The sequence below is a fragment of the Eretmochelys imbricata genome, chromosome 5 (genome assembly GCF_965152235.1).
Source record: "Eretmochelys imbricata isolate rEreImb1 chromosome 5, rEreImb1.hap1, whole genome shotgun sequence".
NCBI classification, from domain to species: Eukaryota; Metazoa; Chordata; order Testudines; family Cheloniidae; genus Eretmochelys; species Eretmochelys imbricata.
This window is the reverse complement of record NC_135576.1, coordinates 65,500,025-65,525,972: the sequence shown is the minus strand read 5'-3', so window position 1 is coordinate 65,525,972 and position 25,948 is coordinate 65,500,025. Positions and strand designations below refer to the sequence as shown.

Sequence of the window (25,948 nt, the reverse complement as noted above, 5' to 3'; positions counted from 1 at the left end):
ATCTTTTGGGTCCTATATTGTCCATCACAATCCAGGTTGGATTTACAGTGTAATACATACACTACCAAAGCCATTAGTAACGACGACTATAATCTCAGAGTTAGTCATTATGATTTACACTTCCAGTGGCATCATATACACTATACTTATTTTCAAAAATGTGACGTAGCATTTTAAATTTCTAATGTAAATACTAGAGATTGATGAGTCTCTTGTATGACCCATCACTCTACTTGCAATGGTTTTGTTGCCTGAATTCCTGAGGGTAGCCAACAAAGCATAATCCATGCAGAAACCTGAGTTATGTCCTTCAGCAGTGAGATCAAGAGTGCTTTTGGTCTTGTTTGGTGTTCAGTATTGTTTATTTGTCTACATACACGCAGACATCATGCAATAGGAAAATAAATCATATTTCTATATGACAACTGCTTCTTTAGAGGAGTATGTTTTTAAAATCCAAGTCTTTCTATTTTTATGTGAGGAAAAAGTAAGTCACTTGTAAAACGAGACAATCAGATCTGTGAAACAATATCTACTGCTTGGCTTCTGAAAGAGAAGAACAATTAGAACATTCAAGAACAGATTCACAGGGTAATGGTTTGCCATAGTTTACATTTAATTTTATTGCAGTAGTGCAGATATTAAATCCAAATATGGTATTGTAAATACCCACTTTTAAATATAAGCTCTAAAGTCATTTGAACAATTCCTTCTTGCTTAAGTTTGAAAGGAAAGATCATCCCATTACAAAATATTACAGCTGGATTTTTTCCTTCATGGAAAAATGTGATTTTTTCCATACAGGAAAATGGTAAAAAGTTTCATGAGGCAGCATTATATTAAGAAGAATATCTTAATGGCAAGTATCCACAAAGCAACACTTCGTGATGTGCTGGAAAAGTTTCTGTACACATGAACAAACAGAGAATAGCCGGTCATTTTTTCGCGTCAGAGTTTTTCTTGCTTAAAAATATTTTCTGTAGGCAGAAGGGGAGGGAAAAGGGAGATGACAGAGGAGGCTCCTCTTTCCCCAAAGGGCTTGAGTTAAATTTTCCCCTCTCATTTTCTGCATGGTATAGTTTCCCCTCAGGCAGCTGAAACCAGAACCCTGTTCTGCAGACTAGGCCACTGAGAACAGCAGAATGAAGAAGGAAAATAAAAAATAAAACTTAAAACTCTTCCCATTTTTTTGCAGGGTGGGGTGAGGTGTCCCTGAAGCACTTCTTTTCCTTCTCACACTTCTTTTTACTGGTTCTGTCATTGAGCCTGAGGGAGCTCAAGGTGAAAAAGGACCCACCCATACATGTCTCCCTCACTCTCAACAAGATCTATTGCTCAGTCACATCTTGATTTCATTTCTTCTCCCCCAAAGCCTTGTTCTTTTGGTGCACTTTCAAGTAATCAAAATCAAAAGAAGTTTAGCACAGCAGGGGAAAATGAAAATAGCAAGGAAATAAGTTACCACACATAAGATTACTGAACTAGATAACAGTTTGGCCAGCCAGTGTGGACAGAGCCAAATCATGTTATAACTGGGTTTAAGTTGATATTTTCAACTCTAGGTGTGTCTCTTTCTCTCTGCGTAAGCCACTGTTGAAAGGTCGAAGTAGATGGGTTGAGAGACTTTTACAACTTGAGTGTGGAGAAACAAGAAAGAACAAATACGTTATATAGGGATTAAAATTACATAGATCTCTCACGCAGCACAGTTTTTGACATGGAACTAAGATAATAAATTTGATCACATTTGCAAGAATCAACAAATTAAGAGTCAAGGACAAACATCTCGGCGCCTGGTTTTGTCTTCCACCTTCGATTTGCTGTGCGACTCTTGACTACTTCATCTCAGAGGAGCATCCAAGTCAGAGCGCTCGAGGTATTCTTCACTTGCAGATAGCAATTCATTGTATCCAAGACCAATGTTGGAAACAATACAACTTCTCTAGTTTGCACAGAACATGGGAGCCAGCTTCTCAGTGGTGTAAAGCCATTGTGAGTACATCACTCTGCATCCTCCATTGGCTCAGCTCCAAATCTACTTGTTTTGCCAGTTCAGGGTCTTAGTTATAACCTTCAAAGACATCAATGGTTCAGGATCCAGCTATATCAACCACCACATCTCCATCCACAACACACCAAGATAGCTGCACTTTTAGGTAATGCAGATAGATTCATAGATTCCAAGGTTGAAAGGGACCAGTCTGATCATCTAGTCTGACCTCCCGTATAACACAGGACATACATTTTTCCCTAAGTAACTACAGCCCATCTTTTAGAAAAACATTGTATTGCATTTAAAAAGGGTCAGTGATGGAGAATCCACAACAACCCCTCGGTAAATTGTTCCAATGGTTAACTACTCTCACCATAATAAGTTTAAGCCTTATTTCCTGTCTGAATTTGTCTAGCTTCAGCTTCCAACCACTGACCCATGTTATACCTTTCTCTGCTAGACCGAAGAGCCCATTATTAAATATTTGTTCCCCCTGTAGATATCTATGGACTGTAATCATGTCACCCCTTAACCTTCTCTTTGTTAAGCTAAATAAATTGAGCTCTTTGAGTCCATTAATATAAGGCAGGTTTCTAATCCTCTAATCATTCTTGTGACTCCTTTTTGAACCCTCTCCAATTTAGCAACATCTTTCTTGAAGTGTGGGCACCACAACTGAACACAGTATTCCAGCAGCAGATGCATCAGTACCAACTACAGATGTAAAATAACTATTGAATTTTCCATGCACTAGCACCAGTTGAACTTCACTGTCTTTAATGGTGCTATTCCTGATTTACACTTGTATATGGGAAAAGAAAATCAGGGCCATAACAGTGAACACTCCTCATCCTTTCCTCCCTGCCTCTCTTGCCTATAACTGTGGCTGTATTTCATTTAAAAGCAAGTAGCAACACCTAATACTAGAAGTCCATATCTCTGGTAGTCTATTAAATATTAAATCCTGTATTTAGCAATTATTACACTGTATTTGAACTGCATGTGAGCAGAAAGCATTCCATGCTCATATTTTAAATTGCAAATAAAAATCAAATGGATGATGAATAATTTATGTTTGTAAGGAAAATGTATTTGGAAACAGCAAGCTGGCTGTTTGCAACATAAAGGCAGCCTGGGCTGCTACAGCTCACACACACCAATGGCTGCCATGCATACATAACAGATACTCTTCACATGCTGTATTATCTGCCTTTCCACATTAGCGAGACTAAACACAATCAATATCACAGAGACCACAACACAAGAAAAACAAATATGCTTTTATGGTTTTTGCTGTCATAGAAACCTGATGGGAACGAGTTTTAATCTGCTAATTAGAGTAGCCAATCCTGGTTTGAAATAAAGAAATAACTATTGACTTTCTGGACTATTCCTCAATAATAACAACTTTTCTTCATTTAGGGGAAAATAGTTAGTGGAACTACAAGAAATAGAGCTTGTAAAATCTTGATGTTTGACAAGTCAAGTCAGCTGAAAAAAAGTCAACAAGGGTGTGAAGATCGCCCCCATTAGTCATTTCAATGAAGCCAGTTGCAAAAGGGAAAAATAAAACACTTGAATTCACTACTATATCCATATTTGTTTACATCTATTTAGCAGAATGTCAAATTAACCACAATTTGTTCAACCCTCAATGTTTCAATTTAACAGCCCAAAAAGTGAACTATTTGGATCTGATTATTCTAACTCAATTTTTCCAGTACACTATTGCCTTTTGTGATAATGAGAGGGAAAAGTTTATGATTTATGTATCATCGAGAGATGTAAAAAGACACTTTTCATCATTAGATATTTTTGTGAAAGTATTTCAAGCATCAACTGATATTCCCTTCAGATTTTGCTAATGTGGATCACAGCTCTTACTTTGCAGTAGTACATTACTTAAAATGTACCCCTAACCCACCTCCAGTATGTTCTTTTTCCGAGCTTCCCTCACCATGCTGTAAAGAGACATGCCTGTTCTCTGGTGGCCTCAAGGTGGATTCTAGTCTGTGAAATTTGTGAATTCTGTTTCTGGCGAGACTAGTATTGGCCCTTTCATCGTGATTTGTAACCTCTCTGGCATCAAACCAGCCAAGATCCTTCTTTTGAACTACATTAGCAATCTCAGCTACAAGATCTGATTCTGCTTTTTCGGTAGGGTTATACTTATGCACATGAACAACATCTTCCCTTTCTCCTAGCAGCTTGGAAATGAGTGAATAGAAATCACCTGTACAGAAAAGAGAAAAGATAAGGGGGAGGGGGGAGGAGATTATAATAGATTATAAAGTTTTCTACAGTTTTAGCAAACTACAGTAATATAAAAAAGTATTCATACAGTCATTGGTATGGCTAGTGCATGAAGGAACTGTTTTCAGTCTTTCATAAATTTTAATGAAGAAAGCCTATGGCATGAAGAGATATCAACCCTTTATTAGCCTTAATTTACATAATAATGTCCAATTTTTCCTGACATTTCAGGACCAAAAAAGAAAACATCACCTCTCTAAAGATGTTCTTAGGAACAAAGGAATGCGTCCATGATTTCAACAAGAATTTCAGTAAAGGATATCTACAGAGCACTCTGCTGGATTCAGAAGCCAGAGTACTGCAGACTTACAAAAGAAAGATGAGAATTCTGTAGTCTTGTCAATGTTATCATTTCTGAAATCAATAATGATAATAGGCATACCTTTCAAAATACCCTTTTTTTTTAAAAAAAGTATTATTGCTTAAGAAGCCCAGGCTACAAGAAAGAAAACCTAATCTGCAATAATTTCAACATAATGTGCTGCAGAAAGCAGACTCACTAGCTACTAGATATATTTATAAACAATTTTTAATTAGACATAGTAGCATTCTTCAGTCCATTCCTGGAGATTGCAGAAGACTCCTTCCTAAAAATCACTCCCCAAGCAAACATGAAGCAGTTGTACCTACAGTATTATAACAAATCAGCATGCTTTCCCATAACCTACCGTGCCTGTATCAAGTTCTAGAATGTTGGTCCAAGAACACAGAAAAAGAAAAATTAATCTATGTGTAAAATGTAGATTTTTTTTTTTTTTGGCCAAAAATCAGTTTTAACCGCATTGATTTATGTTTAATCTTGTAAACAGACTTAAAATGGTAACAGTGGGAGCTATCCTTAGGGATTCTGCTGCTCTAAGCCAAACTAGCCTATATATACTCTACCAGCTTGCAGTCACCCACACAATAACTGAACATTTTGCTGCTCTAAGCAAATGTCAGTTCTGTCTGTATGTTAGAGCCAGAGAGGAACAGAAATTCAACAAACAAATTATGCTTCTAATTTGTGGTAAATATATAGTGATTTCATTTCATTCTACGTACACCTAATGAGGAGATAAGTTATGATTAAGGAATTCATTATTTAATTTTTAAATTACACTCAGAGTACCATATACATTTTTAAAAAAGTTTTATATTAAGTATTAGGAAGTCAGAATGATAACTAAGTTTCACCTCATTCACTGATAATTCATGATCATTAACTTGGTATGGGGGAAATTAAGTCTTTCAAAAAAAACCTAAGAGATTCTGTCATGTTTATAAATGGCCCTGGTTCAATGATTTCAACTAGGCTTCCAATCTCTGGCCTTCAAAGAGGAATATCCCAGGTGAAAACTTCTGTTGGATAATAATTGCTGAAGTAATAGGGCCAATTTCAGCAAAACGAACAAAGCAAATTAGACCTGAACAAAATTTGTTATGCCATCTCTGCTAGTATGCCTCATAAAACCTATTCTAAATGGCAGTCTACTGCTAAATTCAACTAACCTGTCCAAATGCAGATTTACAAACCAACAACCCCAGACATTTAAAAACACATCTCTATAATCAGCTTTGCCTACAATATATATTTATTCTTCCTCAGGGTCCATTTGGGTTTGTAGCTGGGGCAGTTAGCACGGGCCGCCATTCCCATTGCCTGCGCTACTGCAGCTACACTACTATTTTTGTCCATCACATTGTACTCTGTGAAGGGGAGAAGGACTCAGGTTGCTGGATTCTTAGGCAAACAGAAAGGAGGGCTTTATTTCTGACTAAAAGGCAGCCCCGTCAGCACAGTCCTAATAATTCTGAATCACATTTGAGCAGCTCTCTTTTTATTTTAGTTTTTGCTCTGCAGCAGGGATTGCCTGGAGCAGCAGTTCTCCATCAGGGGTCTGAGGTCCCCTGGGGGGCTACAAGCAGATTTAAGGGGATCTGCCAAGCAGGGCTGGAATTAGACTCACTGAGGCTCAAGGCAGAAAGCCGAAGCCCCACTGCCCCAAGCTCAGCCACCCGGGCCTGAGCAGCTTCGCTTTCTGGGGTCCCCTGTGGCATGGGGTCCTGGGGTCAATTGCCCTGTTTGCTTCCTCCTACTGATGGCCCTAGCACAGGTGTACCGTGGAGTTTTTATAGCATGCTGGGGGTGGGAGGGGCCTCAAAAAGAAAAAGGTTGAGAATCCCTGGCCTGGAGCAAGCCTACTTGCACCTATTGAGGCTCTGGGGGAATGGGCAGACGCAGTGGAGACAGAACTGGAACTGTCTGGGTCTTCAGAGACTTTGACACACCCTCTTCTTGTCAGTGACTAACAGGACTACTTATACCTCTAAAGCTACTAATAGGGTGAAGGCCTGCTGCATGGAATCAATATGAGGATCTGTGGATCTGACTATGAAAGAGAAAGATTTAGCAGGAGAGCAAACAAACATCCAGCAGTGATTGAGAGAGAATCCTTGAGACATGGCCATGTGGTCTGAGGAGATACAACAAAAAGGACAATCTAGTAAGCAAGAATTGTATTTAAGAGAGTGCTGGGGAAAGGTATGTCAAAGAGTCTAAGGGAAAGAAGCACCTGTCTGAGAAAGAAAAATTAAAGAATCCTGGGAAAAAGGGGTTGGGTAGAAAAATCTGTGTCGGAGAGGTTACAGGTTTTTTGAAGGAGGGAGAAGGGCAGGAGAGATCTTGGTGGATCAGTAAATTATCTGGATCACTACTGGTAGTTGGCATATCAATTATCATGCTTATCGCCAAAAACAGCCAGGTCAATAGGTCTCTAGTGGGCCTATGCAGCAGCCTTAGCACAACTAAGCCAGAAGGTATACGTGTGTGAGCGACCACAAGAAGGGAGTCTTTCCCTGCATCCTTCCTGAAAAGATCTCTGTTGAAACTGTTGAGGAAAGTGGTTTTAGAAAAGAAGGAAGCTTATCTATATTTGCCCTCGGAGGTGTTTGTCAAGACCCTCAAGCATGTGGACTTCACAAAAACTGTCTAATTAATAGTCTCAGGAAACCCCTTGCTTAACCTTTGAAATTGCTTACTTGACCAGTTTTCTTGATTAATATGTTATTGTTGTACTAACACGATAAATAAGGGGGGAGAACTTTGGGCTAGTTGGATCACCTCATGGACACATCTGAGGATCCCCAATGGCAGACAGAAGAAAGGCCATCAGATGTCTGTCGTTCTACCACTTTAAAACCATGCCAGACTTTGGTAATTATTGAGGGTTGGAGTGTTTTTACTACCCTGTTGTAGATATGTGTTAAGTGCTTGAGCTAAACACAGTGTAGCTTTAAGTAAGAGCACTCTTGTATGCACTGCTTGTGTCAACCATCTATCAGCTGAATGGCTGTGTCCCCATTGATTTATTTCCTGCCACCGCCTTGCCAAGAGTAAAAGTTACCAAGAGCTTTATGTTCAGAAAACCCCAGGTTACAATATGGCTATATATGAAAGAGATTTTAATGAATTTGTATTCCAGTCAGACTTAATCCATGTCATTGCCCATGCTACTCAATTTGAGACTACATTTACTAAAATATATTTTTGCAATCTTCAGATTCACAGTTTCTTTTAAAAATCTAGCTTTTCTATTTTTTAGAACAAAAAAGTGACCTTCATGTTATGAAATGTGATAAGCCAGCTGCATCCACTTAATTATTTTCCTTAATATAAAATCAGGTATCATTCTAATAAAAAAATATTTTCCTTGACAATGTGGTTCTCATTTGTGTCATGCTTTTACTGGAATATATCTTCACTTATATCTGTAGTTTTATGATTGGTAACTGCTGCTGGACAGTCTTTTGAATGTTACAGAAAGTAAATAGGGAAAGTCCCTAAACAGTTAAACATAACATTACTTCACAAACCACATAAGCCTAATGGCAAATCCAGTGAAGACTGAGGATATGTTTACACTGGCAAGTTTCTGTACCACAAGTTATACCACTTTTATTAAAACGCTGGAATTAAACCGCTGTTGTGTGTCCACACTGTGCTCCTTGTAATGCTGGAGTACATCCACAATAGCAGCTCTTGCAACGGCAAAGACAGCAGTGCATTGTGGTAGCTATCCCACTGTACAACTGGCCACGCGGTGCTTTGAGAAGGGTTTGCAATGGTGCAGGCACAAGTCACATGATGCAGGTTTCATGGGCATCCTATTACATTGCCAGCTGCTTTTCAACTGAAGTGTGTGTGTGGGGGGAAGTGTGTGTGTGTGTGTGAGAGAGAGAGAGAGACTGTGTGTTCTGGGGGACAGAGAGTGTGTCAGCATGCTGTCATGTATTTTCAGACAGTAGCAGGAAGCAATCAGTCCTGAGGCAGGGGGAGGGGGAAACCTCGACATCAGTCCCCGCCTCCCTCCCTGGGCGCGCTCTCTCTCTCTCTCTCTCTCTCTCGATCTCACACCTGCCTCTGTGTTCAACAGCACGAGCATTCCACATTAATGGTTTGCTTTGTGTCCTGGAGCAGATCAGCACAGCACTCAACGGCTGTCAGAAACGGTGCTTTGAAAGGGGAGGGGTGCATGCGTTCAGGGCAGCAGAGTTCAAAACAGTGAGCAGAGCAGTCACTTGAGGCATTATGGGACAGCTCTGGTGGCCAATTACAGTGCAGAAAGCAATCAAACGTCTGCACTGGCAATAGAGCACTGGAGCCTCTGCTCAAATAGCCTTACGACTGTCATCAAGGTGTTTTTTTTGCAGTGCTGCAACTGAGGAGTTTCTGCGCACAAAGTGGCCTGGCAGCGTGTACATGTCTGCAGTTTGAGGGCAAAAAGTTGCTTTACTGCGCAGAAACTTGCCAGTGTAGACAAGCCCTGAAACATCCCATTTAAACTGAGTACTTGTTTTATTACTCTCTCTCTGCTCCTGGAATATGCAGTCTATTCCTACTCCCATGACTTTCTCTGCTCTAATTCTCTCTTGGATCACTGGCAGTCTGGTTTCTCCCCTTTCTGCTACACTGAAAAGGTATTTGCCAAGGCCATCAACAATCTTCTTCTGATCTAATCAAAGGACTTCTCTGTTTTCATCTTCCAGCAGCCACTTTCAGCATTGTCAATCAGCATCGCATTTCTGAGCATAATGCCATCATGTAAAGTCCTGGTTCTTGTCCTCCTCTAACTCCAGCATTTTTCAGTGACTCCACCTCCTCAGGGTTAGATCAGTCCTCCTCCCCCTTTCTCCCCATACTCTGTCTAGCGGTCCTCAGATATCACCTCTAGACCGAAGACTCCTAAAAATCCTTCAGCCTCTCAGACCTACACCTCTCTATCCATCATTTAATTCAGGGTGTCTCAGATCAACTCAGGTTCAGAATGGTGGAACCTGAACTTTCTCTTCCCTTTCAAGCCTCCCTCTTTCTGCATCAGTATCAATAATTCCACTATTCTCCCTGTCATCCGATTTGTAACCTCTATACTATATTGAGCACCTCTCTCCTCCTTTGCCCCTGATCCAGGCTGTCTCTAAGTAATAGTGCCATTGAGTTCTTCCTCTGCTACATCGTTTATAAGATCCAGAACTGCACTAAGAAGTTCAGGCAGCCTGAACAATGTATTTCTAGCAATCCCAAAATACCATTGTGTGCAAGAATTATATACAAAAAAATTACATTAAAATATTTTAAGATTGCATTTAAGTCAGGCATTGAAAAGTTAGGAAAGGTCAGAATTAATGTTGCTTGTGCTATCTTAATTCGTCCCCCATGTGCATTATGATACAGTCTTTAATTATATGATCACACGTTATTTTTCCACAGGAACCCCTGCATCATTCTGTGAATGAGGAGCTATTTAATAGCTCTTTGTACCCTCCTCATTTAGTGTGTGGCCTCAGGCCTTATTTACTGCACACTATCCAAATCCTAACTGAATAAAAAAAACTATTAATTTTGTCCTGGGTGTCTCACCATTGTATAAATGTTTTACAAACATTAAAAACTATCTGCACAACACACCTGTGAGACTGGGGGTATTACTATCACTGTTTTACAGATGGAGAACCGAGGCACAGAATAATGAAGACAAAATTGGCAAAAAAATTATCCACTAATTTTGGGTGGTCAACTTGAAACACTAGACACTGATTTTTCAGAATACTTATCATTATATAACACAGAATATGTTCAAAGCACACGTCCAATCATTTCAACTGCGTTGTAAGGGCTCAGCACTTCTGCAAATTTGGCCCCGGGTGTTTCATGTTGGGCACCAGAACACACAGTTAGTGTGAGGAACACAAAATTAGTGACCATCTACAAAAAATCTGATTTATGTGACTTGCCCAGCATCTCACAGGAACTCTGTGGCAGAGGCAGGGATACAATCCATTCCTCCAGGGTGGCACAGAACTTAACCATGAGACTGTTCTTTCTCTCCCTGCAACCCTCTGCCTTATTCACTATACACCTTCCAACTTCTGCAACAAATGAAGCAGGGTCCTTCACTACACAACCCTAGTTCAGCCCCAGAGCAGATCCAGCCTGTGCACTGAATGAGGCAGGAGTCCTTTGGGGAAAATAAGATGTGGTCATGTAATTAAAGACTATTATAATGCATATGCACAGTGGGGCTTAATTAAAGTTGCAGGGCAACCTTCATTCTGGAATATCCTAACTTTTGAATGCTTGACTTTGCAACCTCAATGTTCTTTTAAATGAAGGGGGGAGGGGGAAGTATGTAATTTCCTAATTTAAAAAAAATTGAAAAAACCCCAATTTAGAACCATACAGACTCCCAACTTGGGTCACTAGCAGGGTCGGACCTTTAGATCCACAGCACAGACCTCTGCTATTTGATCTAAGGGAATAACTGATAGCAGTGGTAGGTTGCCGTCCCCTATGTGGATCAGCCATTAAAAGGGGCTGAGACACATGCTTTCCCAAGGGATTTCACAGATACTTGCTGACAGCAGAAGAACAGTGAGATTGAGGAATCTCAGGTTCAGTTTCAGGTGTAGGGTAAGAGGTACTATATGTATGAAATATTTACAGTACTAGATTCCTTAGGCCCAGACATAGGGACACTTCTTTCTAAACTGTTGGTGCCCATTAAACATTAATGCTGATTACTAAAATGAAAAAAAACATTTAACTTCTTTATATATATATATATAAAATTCTGCAACAAAACCATAACTAATCTAATGTCCTCCCTCAGTCTCTCTGGTTTATTTACTTTAAATCAATTAACAGTTCACAGTAGCTTTTCCAGTGAAAGATTTTTTCACAACAATATTTTGACACCAATATTGGACTCAGAGATCAAATATTTCTTCCTTTCTGTTTTTCTTCTTTCAGCACACACTGTTTCAAAGGAAACTTTTCCCTTTGTGATTAAATTGGATGCACAAAAAATGAGAGAGCTTCCCATTATTACAAGGATGGCCTGAAATCATGAGCTTTAAATTTGTAATCCAAGCCATGGCAGTTTGATAAACTACCACCTGTATCTGACTATTCTGTTAGGAAACAAATTCTGTAACTGTCATTCATCAGGCTTCCTACAGCTTTCTGGAGTATTCAGAATTGCAGTTGATAGATGCGTTCACTAAGTAAGCGATACCTTCCTGCTTTTTTTAAGCTAAGGGCTGGGGAAAGCTGACAGGTGCGGAGGAACACATGGTTTGGATAGAGTCATCCTTTAGGGAATGATTTATTAAAGGGGATAATGTATGTCCTAGTAAAAAGAAGAGGATAGAATTTGCTAATGTACAAGTAGGAACTGAAGAGAAACAGTCAAATGAAAGAGTCCCATTCAATTATATCACATGAACATGCTTGTATATAAGTACTAGAAGTCTAAATACTAAGATGAGTGAACTTGAGTGCCTGGTATTAAATAAGGATATTGATATAATAGGCAACACAGAAACTTGGTGGACTGACAATAATCTATGGGATATGGTAATACCAGGGTACAAAATATATAGGAATGACAGAGTAGGTCATGCTGGTGGCGGAGTAGCCAGTATATGTGAAAGAAAGCATAGAGTTGAATATAGTAAAAATCTTAAATGACTCAAACAGTACCACAGAATCAATATGGTCAGAAATTCCAAGCTTGAATAACAACAGTATAGTAGTAGGTATACACTACCAACCACCTGACCAGGATGGTAATGGTGATTGTGAAAGGCTCAAGGAGATTAGAGAGGCTACAAAAACAGAAAACCCAATAATAATTAGGGATTTCAACTATTCCCATATTAACTCAGAACATGTCACCTCAGGATGGGATGCAGAGATAAAATTTTTAAACACCACTAATGATGGCTCCTTGCAGTCTGGGAACCCACAAGGGGAGAGGCAATTCTTGATTTAGTCGTAAGTGGTGCACAGGGTCTGGTCCAAGAGGTGCATATAGTTCAACCGCTCAGTATTAGCAACCATAATGTAATTAAATTGAACATCCTTGGAGGGGACACACACCAAAGAAATCCCCACAGCAGCATTTAAGTTGAAAAAGGAGAACACAAAAATGAGGAGTCTAGTTAAATGGAAATTAAAAGGAACAGTCACAAGAGTGAAATGCCTGCAAGCTGCATGGAAACTTCTTAAAAGCACTACAATAGAGGCTCAAACTATATGTACCCCCTGCACCCACCCCCCAAAAAAAAAGGCAGTATGAGGACCAAAAAAATGCCACCATGGCAACAACAGAGTAAATTAGGCAGTTAGACACAAAAAGACATCTTTTAAAAATTGAAAGTCAAATCCTACTAATTAAATAGAAAGGAACATAAACTCTGGCAAATCAAGTGTAAAGGTACAAAAATGAATGGCACATATTTTTTAAAGTACAACAGAAGCAGGAACAAAATCAGTGGGGCCACTGGACACCCAAGGTAGTAAAAGAGCACTCAAGGAAGACAAGGACATTGAGGAGAACCTAAATGAATTCTCTGCATCAGTTGTCACTGCAGAGGATGAAGTTTCCCATACCTGAGCCATTCTTTTTAGGTGACAAATCTGAGGAACTCTCTCAGATTGAGGCATCAGTAGATGTGGTTTTGGAAAAATTGATAATTAAACAGTAATAAGTAACCAGAACCAGATGGTATTCACCCAAAAGTTTTGCAATTTCAGAACTATTAACTGTGGTACGTAAGCTATCACTTAAATCAGTCTCAGTACCAGATGACTGGAGGATAGCTAATGAAACACTGATTTTTAAGAAAGGCTTCATAGGCAATCCTGGCAATTACAGGCCAGTAAGCCTAACTCAGTACCAGGCAAACTGGTTGAAACCATAGTAAAGAGCAGACTTATCAGATACACAGATGAACACAATATGTTGGGGAAGAGTAAACATGTCTTTTGTAAAGGGAACTCATGCCTCACCAATCTATTAGAATTCTTTGAGGGAGTCAACAAATTGTAGACAAGGTTGATCCAGTGGATAGAGTGTACTTGACTTTCACAAAGCCTTTGATAAGGTCCCTCACCAAAGTAGGCAGTCGTGGGATAAGAAGAAAGGTCCTCTCAGTATCAGTAACTGATTAAAAGATAGGAAACAAAGAGTAGGAATAAACAGTCGGTTTTCACAGTGGAGACAGGTAAATAGTGGGGTCCCCCAAGGATCTCTACTGGGACCAGTGCTGTTCAACATATTCAGAAATGATCTGGGAAAAGGGGTAAACAGTTAGGTGGCAAAGTTCACAGATGATACAAAATTACTCAGGAAAATTAAGTTCAAAGCTGACTGTGAAGAGTTACAAACGGATCTCACAAAACTGGGTGACTGGGCAACAAAATGGCAGATGAAATTCAATGTTGATAAGTGCAAAGTAATGCACATTGGAAAATATAATTCCAACTAGACATATAAAATATTGGGGTCTAAATTAGCTGTTACCACTCAAGAAAGAGACCTTGGAGTCATCATGGATAGTTCTCTGAAAATATTTGCTCAATGTTCAGCAGTGGTCAAAAGAGCTCACAGAATGTTAAGAACCAGTAGGAAAAAATTGGTTACTTACTTTCTCGTAACTGTTGTTCTTCGAGATATGGTGTTCATGTCCATTCCACATTAGGTGTGCACGCACCGCGTGCATGAGTGTCAGAAATGTTTCCCCTTAGTGGCTCCTGTTGGGCCGGCGGGCCCCCCGAGTGGCCCCACTGTGCCCTGCATATATACCCCCACCAGCCCGACCCCCTCCAGTTCCTTCTTGCCGGCGACTCCAACAGAGGGGTAGGAGTGTGGGTGGTGGAATGGACGTGAACACCACTTCTCGAAGAACAACAGTTATGAGAAAGTAAGTAACCGTTTTTTCTTCTTCGAGTGCTTGTTCACATCCATTCCACATTAGGTGAATTACAAGCTTACCTCTGGAGGAGGGTAGGAGTCACGGAACAACTGCTCGGAGGACCGCTCTGCCAACTGCCGCGTCCTCTCTGGCTTGCTGGTTGACCGCACAGCGGGTCGTGAAGGTGTGCACTGAAGACCAGGTGTCTGCTCTGCAGATCTCCTGGATCAGGACCTGTGCCAGGAACGCCGTGGAAGTTGCCTGTGCCCTGGCCGAGTGGGTCATGACTGCCAGAACACCTGCGAGCTCATAGCACAACTGGATGCAGCTTGTAATCCAAGACTAAATCTGCTGGGCCGACACTGGGAGGCCTTTTAACTCTCGGCCACAGCCAAAACAGCTGCACGGATTTGCGAAAGGGCTTGGTGCGCTCCAAATAGAACACCAGCGCTCGACACATATCCAAGGTGTGCAAGCTGCGGTGACTCGAGTCCGTATGGGATTTCGGGAAGAACACCGGCAGACGAATGTCCTGGCCCAGATGGAATTGGGACACCACCTTAGGGAGGAACTTGAGGTGCGGCTGAGCTGCACCTTGTCCTTGTGAAATACTGTGTATGGTGGCTCAGAAGTGAGGGCCCTCATTTCAGACACCCTTCTGGCCGAGGTAATGGCAACCAGAAACACCACCTTCCAGGAAAGGTCGAGGAGAGAACAGGTAGCGAGGGGCTTGAAAGGGGGTCCCATGAGTATGGAAAGGACCAGGTTAAGGTTCCATTGAGGGACTGTGGGGGTGGGAGTACGGGAACACCCTCTCCAACCCTTCAAGGAACCGGCCCACCATTGGGTGGGAAAACACCGAGCCCCCCGAGAACCCCACGATGGAAGGCAGAGATGGCCGCCAGGTGCACTCTGAGTGAGGACGGGGCTAGCCCTTGCTGCTTGAGGTGCAGGAGGTACTCCAGAATGGCCTGCACCGGGGCGCGGCCTGGCCGCACCTGTGGGGGTTCACACCAACACGAGAACCTTTTCCACTTGGCCATACAGGCTGCCCTGGTAGAGGGCTTTCTACTGCCAAGCAGAATCTGCTGCACAGGAAGGGTGCACTGGCTCTCCAGGGCATTTAGCCACAGAGCCTCCACGCCGTTGGGTGCAGTGACTGCAGGTCGTGGTGGAGAAGCCGCCCGCCGTCCTGCGTAATGAGGTCCCGATGTAGGGGCAGGACTACTGGGGCATCCGCTGACAGCTCCAGGAGCGATGTGTACCAGTGTTGGCAGGATCAGGCTGGGGCACTGAGGATCACTGCCGCCCTGTCCCTGTGCACCTTGAGCAGGACCTTGTGCACTAAGGGGAGCGGGGGGAAGGCGTACATCAAGCCCCCTCTCCACGGGAACGCAAACGCGTCCGCGAGTGAGCCCGCGCTGCGGCCCTGGAATGAGCAGAACCGTGGGCACTGGGCATTGGCCCTAGTGGCAAACAGATCTACCCAGGGAAACCCACACCTGTGGAAGAGCAAAAGCACAACGTCCGCCCTGAGCATCCAATCGTGCATGCGGTACGACCTGCTGAGGGAGTCCGCCAGCTCATTCCGCACCCCCGGGAGATAGGATGCCTTGAGGTGAATCGCATGGGCTATGCAAAGGTCCCAGAGGAGGAGAGCCTCGTGACAGAATGGCGAGGAACGAGCCCCGCCCTGCTTGTTTATATAAAACATAGCAGTAGTGTTGTCTGTCAGAGCTGTGACCACTCAGAGTGGCGTGAAACGTCTGGCAGGCGAGACCAACTGCCCTGAGCTCCTTCACGTTGATATGGAGCGACTGCTCTGCCTCGGACCACAACCCCTGGGTCACGAGGTTCCCCCAGGTGAGCCCCCAGTCCGTGGTCTGACGTGTCCATCACCAGCGTCAGGTCTGGAAGTGGGGCAGCAAAGAGGATGCCTTCACAAACCACAGGCTGGGACTGCCAACCACAGCAGGGAGTCCAGCACCTCCCTTGGGGCTGTCACTACCAAGTCCAGAGGGTCCCTGCCTGCACGGTACACCTGAGCAAGCCATGCCTGCACAGTCCTGAGTCTCAGTCAGGCATGCCTGACCACGTGCGTGCATGCTGCCATGTGGCCCAGCAGCCGCAGGCAGCACCTGGCTGGTGTTGGAAACTGGCGCAGGGAGGCCACTGCTTGTTGGATAGCCCGGAATCAGGATACCGGAAGGCTTGACCTGGCCTGCACCGCGTCCAGGACCGCCCCTATGAATTCCACTCTCTGCGTGGGTACGAGACTGGACTTGGTGTTGTTGACCAGGAGCCCCAGCTCGTTGAACAATCTCAGGGCCATCTCTACACGGCCCCGCACCTCCGCCTTGGATCGGCCCGCCAGGAGCCGGTCGTCGAGGTACGGGTACACCCGGATTCTCTACCTCCGTAAGAAGGTTGCCACCACCGCCATGCACTTCGTGAACACCCTTAGGGCTGTGGCTAGACCAAACGGGAGAACCTGACAATGTTCTTGGCCCACGGTGAATCGTAGGAACCACCGATGTGATGGGAAAATGGTGATATGAAAGTACGCGTCCTTCATGTCAAGGGCAGCGTACCAGTCCCCCGGATCCAGGGAAGGGATGATGGTGCCCAGAGAGACCATGCGGAACCGGGCCTTGACCAAGAATTTGTTGAGCCCGCGCAGGTCTTGGATTGGGCGAAGGCCCCCTTTGGCCTTGGGAATGAGGAAGTAGCGGGAGTAGAACCCTTTTCCCTTTAGGGGCCCACGAGGCACCGCCTCTACCGCCCCCGCTCGTAGCAGCAAGCGAACTTCCTCCTCTAGGAGATGCTCATGAGAGGGGTCCCTGAAGAGGGACGGGGAAGGGGGGTGGGAGGGGGGCGAACTGCAGCGAGTACCCATTCTGCACCGTGTGTAAGACCCAACGGTCCAACATAATCTGGACCACGCACGGGAGAAACGGGACAGGCAGCTCAGGAAACAAAGGGACAGATCCGGTGACTGGTCTGGTATACTGTCCTCGAGCGCATCTTCAAAAGCCTGGCTTAGTGCCCGGCTGGGGTTTGTGCTGGCCTTGGTTCTGGCCCGGTGCATTATTGTTATTATTGTTGTTCCGCCGTCGCCAGTCATCCCTGCCTCGCCTACGGTAAGGCTCATGCCTATGGCCAGGCTAGTACTGGCGTTGAAGGGGAGGCTGCGGCTTAAAGGGCTTCCTCTGGATCGCCGGGGTGTGCATACCCAGCGACTTGAGCGTAGCCCGTGAGTCCTTGACACTATGCAGCCTCGCATCTGTCTGATCCCAGAAGAGCCCGGGCCCTTTGAAGGGGAGGTCCTGGAGTGTATTCTGGACCTCGAGGGGCAGGCCTGACTCCTGGAGCCATGCCGAGCGCCTCATGACCACCCCTGACGCGACTGTTCTAGCCGCCGCGTCTGCCGAATCCAAGGAGGCCTGGAGAGAGGTCTTGGCTACTGCCTTGCCCTCGTCCACCAGGGCCGTGAACTCCTGTTGGGAACCTTGTCCTTAAGCTTCTCCACCATCGTCCAAGAGTTGAAACTGTGCCTGTTGAGGATGGCCTGCTGCTTAGCAATCCTCAACTGAAGGCCCCCAGATGAGTACACCTTTCTACCAAAAAGGTCCAGGCGTTTCGCCTCCTTGGCCTTAGGGGCCGGGGCCTGGTGTCCATGGCGCTCCCTTTTGTTCACCGCCGAAACCACCAGGGAGCATGGACTCGGGTGGCAGAATAGGAACTCATAGCCCTTAGATGGGGCAAAGTATTTATGCTCCACTCCTTTAGCCATTGGAGCGCTGGAGGCTGGGGTGTGCCATATAGTCTTATAGTTAGACTGAATGGTCTTAATGAGCGGGAGCGCTATTCTGGATGGCCCTTCGGGGCTCAAAATGTCCACCATGGGGTCCTCCTGCTCAACCACCTCCTTGGCCTGCAACCCCAAATTTGGGCAACTCTGCGCTGCAGTTCCTGGTGGGCTCCATGGTCCATTGGCCGAGGGCTGGATACCTCTGTACCCACCACCGCCTCATCGAGGGAAGACAAGGAGGTTAGCTGCTGCTCGACCCCCTCTGGTTGGTCCTCCTGCTCCCCATCTCCTGTGGCAGGGGCCCCTGGCTCAGGCCGGGGTGGGAGTCCATGAGACGGCACCGGGCTCGTTCCCGGACTCTCCTATCTAAACTGGGGGGATGCTGGAGGCCTGGATACGGTTGCCTCTGGCACCGTCTGGCATAGGTTTGGGGACCGGGACTGCTGCACCGAGTAACTTGCCCTGGACGGAGCCCCTTGGTGCTCCTGATAGGCTCAAGGGGTCCAGAAGGGCCAATGGCCTGGCGGCCCCCATTGACATTGCCAGCTCCCCTGAGGTCCCTGCTGTCCGGGCCCCAATGTGGGTAGCTATAGCGGCCGGAGCCGGCACCGGACTGCGGTGATGCCGATCACGAAGGCCATGGCGGTGCCAATGATCTGCGCCGGTGGGAGAATGAGCGCCTCCTGGCTGAGCAGGACTGGGACTGAGATCGGGACCGGCGCCGGCATTCCCTGGACCGGGACCATCTGTGGGAGACCTCTGGCGAGGGCTGTCTCAACTCCTCCCGGTGCCAGTCTCTGGGCGGTGCTGGAGAGCAATGTGCCCTTCCTGGCGCTTCTTTGCATCGACCTGCTGCCAGTGCCGCAACCTCCTTCTGGGCCACTGGCAAGTGCGAGTCTGCAGAGTCAGCGCTTGACCGGGACCAACTCCAGGAGCGGTGCCGGGACGGTGTCTTCGAGCGACACACCATTGCGGCTTACCCCTCGATGGCGCCCAAGGCATGGGTGCCGGAGGGTTCTCCCCATACGGGAGGGGGCTCACCGCTGACAGCTCGATGAGGTCCTTTGCGGCCTCAAAGGTGCCAGGCGTAGAGGGCTGATCCTTTATGCCCTCGAGCCCATCGTCCGCACTGAGCTCACTTAGGTCTGGGCTCGGTGGGGCTTGTGCCACCGGGACCGCCTGTACCACGGCCTTCCCGCTCTTGTCAGTGCTCGGTGCCTTGGGAGGCGCCAGCCTCCTGTGCGGGGAACGACCACGCCTTCCTTTAGGCTGCGCCAGGGGCCGCACCGGGAAGGACGATCGGTGCCAGGGCCAAGTCTGGCACTCCAGGGCCGACAGTTTACAGTGCTTCTCTGGTGCTGGGTCTCCTGACGGCTCTGGGGCACTACACATCAAGGAAGCCTGAGCCGGCATTGGGTGCTCCGGACCCGGCGCCTGCAATGCGGCCTCCATCAACAGTTGCTTTAGGCGAAAGTCTCTTTCTTTCCTTGTCCCTTGGCTTGAACGCCTTGCAAATCCTACACCTTTCAGTTTGATGTCCATCCCCCAGGCAACGTAGACACGAGTCGTGGGGGTCACTAACTGGCATAGGTTTGCGGCACGTGGCGCAAGCCTTGAAGCAGTGGGCCTGCAGCAAGCCCTGTGGCCAGTGCTGGAGGCCTCCAAGCACCTAATCACTTAAGTGTTCACAATCTATATGTAAACAAACTGATAACAGCTACTCTAAGGCTAAGAGACTGCTCTTCTAGGAGAGAGAGAGAGCGAGCGCACAGACGGTAAGAAGGAACTGGAGGGGGTTGGGCTGGTAGGGGTATATATGTGGGGCACAGTGGTGCCACTCAGGGGGCCTGCCGGGACCCACTAAGGGAAAAAGTTTCTGAAGCTTGTGCATGCAGTGCACGCACACCTAATGCGTAATGGACATGAACAAGCACTCGAAGAAGAAGAAATAGATTCTAAATAGGTTTATAATGCCACTATATAAATCCATAGTACCCCTGCACCTTGAATACTGTGTGCAGTTCTGGTTGCCCCATCTCAACAAAGATACATTAGAATTGGAAAAAGTACATAGAAGGGCAATAAAAATGGTAAGGATATGGAACAGCTTCCATCTGAGGAGAGATTAAAGACTGGGACTGTTCAGCTTTGAAAAGAGATGACTAAAAGGGGATATGAAAGAGGTCTATAAAATCATGAATGGTGACTAGAAAGTGAATAGGGAATTGTTATTTATTCCTTTGCATAACACAAGAACCAGGAGTCACTCAATGAAATTAATAGGCAGCAGGATTAAAATCAAACTAAGGAAGTACGTCTTCGCACACTGCACAGTCAACCTGTGGAACACATTGCCAGGAAAAGCTGTGAAGGCCAAAAATATAACTACGTACACAAAAGAAGTAGAGGGTATGAAGGATACATCCATCAATGGCCATTAGCAAAGATGGTCAAGGACACCCCCCTATGTTCGGGTGTCCCTAAACCTCTGACTGCCAAAACCTGGAACTGGACGACAGGGGATGAATCACTCAAATTGGTCTGCTCTGTTAATTCCTTCTGAAGTATCTGGCTCTTGGCACTGTCAGAAGACAGGATACTGGGTTAGCTGGACCATGGGTCTGACCCAGTATGGTCATTCCTATATTTTTATTATGTGAAAATACGTATAAGCATCTAATCAAATACTAGTTAAAGATACTTATAAAGAAAAATTAATGCTATTAAAATGATTTTGACAATTATGTAATCATTGGAGTATTCACAACATGCCAGCTACTACATTAGAGAATCTTGTAAGAGAACATAAATTTCATGCCTATATTCCTTTTATTCTTTTAGTGAAAATGATTACAGCTACTGTGCATTCCAGTTCCCTTCTTTTTGTTAATATGTCAATAGTAATTCATTTCAGTTAGCATAAAACCACTTGTTAAATTATTCTGTTTCACAGAAGGTGTTTGAAGACCTTTCACTACCAGAGCTCATATAGTGTTTTCCCTCTACAAATTATATTTTTGTCATATCCTCTGTGTCTTGGGAAAACAGCAGTTTGTGTTAACCTTTCAGCAGCAAGATTGATTATACTGTGCCACAAAGACTACAGCAGGGACGGTTTTGAACAAATGGAATGAAACACATTAAGGCCTTTTTCCACAAGGGGAGAAGAGATGCCTAATAGACACTATGGTGACCGGTATGAACAGATAATAGTGTTCTCAGTACTATATATGTTGTATCCAATTTGTCCAAGTTACTCTAGACAGACAAAAAAAATTCTGAGTAACAATTACTCACTTTGACTTTCCTTTATGACAGGCAAAAGGTATAGTACTGGCTCTGCTTTAGTAATAGCAGAAAGCACTCAAGTCTGTGAGCGTGTCTAAATCAGAATATCAAGCATATGCAGACATAATGTTTATAAAAAAATAAAGATTCCTTCCACCCACCCCTCACCACGTATCTGCATGATTGTGCTAAACATCAATGAAGTGAAGTCAGTTTCATTAAGCTAAACTCTGTTAAAAATCTTCATTTTACGTTTAAAGGATCTAATTCTGCCATCCTTACACAGTGAGTAGTGTTTTTCTCTGTGCTCAGCAACATTTATTTCAATGGGTTCACAAACTGAATAGGGTACTATTCATCATGAGTAAGGATGGCAGAATTTAATTTATTTCTATTTTTCCCCAGATGCTTCCAGTATTGCAAAAGAAACAAATATTCATTATTCTGACTCTGAGATCAAGTTACCTATAAAAAAAAGCTTCAATTGTCTAAAGAAGAATTTTAAAGCACCACTGTTGCTTTGTCATTTTTGTGTCAAGCAACACGGATACTGTGCTAACCATTTTCCCCTCAGGTAACCACCAATATGAACCCTTTTCTCCACCATGAAAGGGCAGAATGTGCAATCCCCTTCAAAGAACACATAATATAGCTTCTTTAACTCTCCCTCCCCCTTTCCTGACCTCCTCTCACCTTCACAAAACATCTGGCTTCTATTGGGATAAGGCGGCACATCTCTCAAAAGGCTGCAGCCATACCACTGAACTCACAATAAAATACATTTTACATCATGGACGTGTGCAATCATTTGCACAGACAAACCAAATTTCAACAAAATTGATTTAGTTGATTGATTTAGTTATAATTTAGTTGGGGATTGGTCCTGCTTTGAGCAAGGGGTTGGACTAGATGACCTCCTGAGGTCCCTTCCAACCCTGATATTCTATGATTCTATGAATAATCAGGGTGGATAATGTGGTATTCAATACCTGGTAAAATACAGGTAATGATTTTACAAAAACTTTCTGGGCTGAAAGATACTTTCACGTGGGGGATTTTGAGACTTTGGAAATCGTGTTTTGAGACTAATACATTGATATAATAGCAGCTATTACCTACTTTGTCCTGCTGATCTACCCTGGAGCTGCAAATATTTTTTGCACATTATTTAATATCTCATTCTTTTGAGATAGTTATGGTAAATACTCTAAATACCTGGAAGTAAAAAGGGGAAAGCAAAGTTGGTATGTTACAAAGATTCATAAAGAATGCAAAGCTTTACATTAATAAATCAGAAAACTATTTCAAACATGTGCCAGTATTTTTAAATGCTTCTCCAATAAGCAATAAAGATAATTAAGGATAAGTTATCACTAAAGAACTATTCTCTGAGCAAATTTAAGGGCCTAATTTATTAAAAAAAGAACACTCAGAAATGCATGCAATTTAATAGGCCACCTTCAGTTCCCTGGTTTCTTCATACAGCTTACTAGCCTGAGCCAGTCTTTTGTGAACATCAGTTGGTGTGCTTGTGTGTCCACAGACATCTCTGACTGCGTGGTTTGCAAAGGACTGTGGAATTCTCTCTCCTCTGTTAGCGCCTATTTTGATATAATTTCTATGTGATTGTACCACTGTAGCGGTGGCTTATAAATACAAAGAAACATGATTTATACTAATACTCAACAGCTGCTAGGAAGAGGAAAAATCTTAAAGAAAAGAAGCAAAATCAGTGGGTCTGATTTTCCCTTCATTGCACCTAGGTAAAAAGGAATTACTCCACTGAACTCAATGAAGCTATAATGGTGTAAAACTGGTGTGAATGAGAGGAGACTCTGGCCCAATCAACATTTAAGAATACAAAACAAAATACCCTAATGTAGACTCTTCAAGGGTTTTGATGTCTTAAAACACAACTAACTTCAAACGGACAATACAACAGAGATCCAGTTTCCATGGAAACAAGTTAGATGAAGATGTGCACACCAAATAGTGGTGTCTCAGCAAACAAGACTGCATTGCAGATATTGTTCTTTGAAAACATCTGGAAGTGTTTCAAACCACATCTTTACGAAAAATAAATGTGTTTTGAACGTTACTGAATGCTCTCAAACAAATAGAAAACAAAACTTTCCTAAATATTATAGTACTCATTGCTAATGTGGCCACGATCAAGGTACAAGTTGCTTCTCATAGTAAATCTCGTTCGGTGTTTACAAAATGACTGATTTATTTGGTATTGGACTGGAATATCAAATAAGAACCATCAGCCTAAATTTATTACTTTATAAAAATATACATCTGGAATAACGCATGGTACATCTACTCTGGAGCTAGAAGTGTAATTTTCAGCTCTGGTAGAAATACCTGTGCTAGCTCTGACAGAGCTTGCACATTAAAAAGAGAAGTGTACCTGCAGCAGTGCGAGTGGCAGGATGGGCTAACCGCCCCGAGTATGATCCTATCTGAAGCCCTATGTACACACTCAGGTGGCTAATCCATCTCGTGGCTCATGCCACTGTGGCTATGTTTTGATATTTAGCGTGCAAGCTTGATTGGATTTATTGTGAGGATACTTCCTTAAGCTGCAAATTACAAGGCCATCTCCACTGTAGACATACTTTAAGATGTGTTTTAAATACACAGTTGTAAAACCAGGCTTTAGTAATTTAAAGTACTTTTAGTTAAGATGCTCTAAAACTTATGATTTTCTGAATTCCAAATTTTTATTTATTTGTAACTTTTAGTGATTTAAATTATTTAACTTTACAAAGTGGTTTTTGAAAAAAAAAAAAAAAAAGGAGTACTTGTGGCACCTTAGAGACTAACCAATTTATCTGAGCATAAGCTTCATTTCAGCTCACGAAAGCTTATGCTCAAATAAATTGGTTAGTCTCTAAGGTGCCACAAGTACTCTTTTTCTTTTTGCGAATACAGACTAACACGGCTGTTACTCTGAAAAGTGGTTTTTGTGCATGTGGTAGATTTATCACTTTGGATGAGATACTCAAAAGCTCTTAGCAATGGCCTAACTCTGTGCCCACCGAAGTCAAAGGAACTTTTACCATAGTCTTCAATGGCACCAGAGTAGGGCTCATGCTGAGTGCACTTTTGAAAATTTCATCCTTTAACATAAAATTAACTGTAACGGACACTCTTAACTCATTACAATAATCCACCAGTTCCACTTATGTATTACTGTGCACTTCCAAATTGTAAAGACCAGCTAAATTCAAGTAAAAATGCATCAAACTTCACTGACATCATAGTGGCTCCTTGGGAAAAGTGAAATATCAAATCAATATTCTTAACAGGTGCACTGGTATTATATCTGGTCCAAATGAACCAGAAATACTGCCAAATTTTAATATACCTCTCAATGTCCGATGTGATGCAGTAACTTCTGAGAAGCATTACAGAGGAACAAGATACATAGCAGCTGCTTTGCAATCCACGTACGTGCAATACACTGGTACATACATTTTAAAATTTGTCAATATAAATATAGCAAAAAGAGGCTCAGTATTAACCCTGTTACACTATACTTAACTCATTACATATTGCATCAATACAAAGCACAAAATAGTACTCCCTTTATGTATATAGGTTTTCTTCTCATATTATTCCACAGTTAGGAATGTAGGATTGCTACGCCACTCTTAATTCAATTTAACTCTTAATTTCCCTGATTTTGTTCAAATGGTTTTCTAATAATAGATCACACACAGATTGTTAATTTAAAATATATTTTCATATTAAAGAAATAAAAATATAATAGAATAGTTATTGAATTATCGTTCTGCAGGACAACCACCACTCCTGTGATCCCATGCTATGGCACCGTGAACAGACAGATAAATTAGAATGGTGTTACGCAAATTAAACCAGGAACAGGGAAATCTAATGAGATTAAATTGCACTAATGAATTTTACCTGCAAGGCTGGAGACTGGTAATTGACCAATTCCTTCTGAATTATTCATTATATAAAGCACAGCAACATAGTTGTAAAGAATGCATTACATTTTAGATGATAAAAGAAAAGATACAATACATTAATTCATAATATAATCAGGATATGGTTTACTGGTGATTTAAACTAATGAATCCTTTTTTTTTCTTTTAATATGGTTAGAGTTCATTATACATACCCTGATCCAAAACCTCTTCCTCTTCTCTTTTTGGCTGCTTCAGTGAAAAACTATCATCTGTTTTCTTGGTTTCTAAAGAGGGTTAAGAATATATCAATAATCTCTTTGTATATAGACTGAATTTAACATTTTCCTATACATTTTTTTTTTTTAGCGA

The 25,948-nt window shown here is 43.3% G+C and overlaps 1 protein-coding gene across 12 annotated transcripts in view; it reads right to left on the bottom strand.

Moving 5' to 3' along the window:
• The window catches only part of PAM (peptidylglycine alpha-amidating monooxygenase), a 223,932-nt gene that overhangs the window by 31,021 nt on the left and 166,963 nt on the right, over positions 1-25,948 (bottom strand). For 9 of the 12 annotated variants that reach the window (XM_077817250.1, XM_077817254.1, XM_077817257.1 and 6 more), the window contains 2 exons: positions 25,792-25,863; positions 3,918-4,226 (listed from right to left, as the gene is read on the bottom strand). In XM_077817250.1, coding sequence (XP_077673376.1) covers positions 3,918-4,226; positions 25,792-25,863 — 381 coding nt within the window. The remainder of the gene's footprint in view (positions 1-3,917; positions 4,227-25,791; positions 25,864-25,948) is intronic. The other 3 variants (XM_077817259.1, XM_077817260.1, XM_077817261.1) reach the window with 1 other exon arrangement.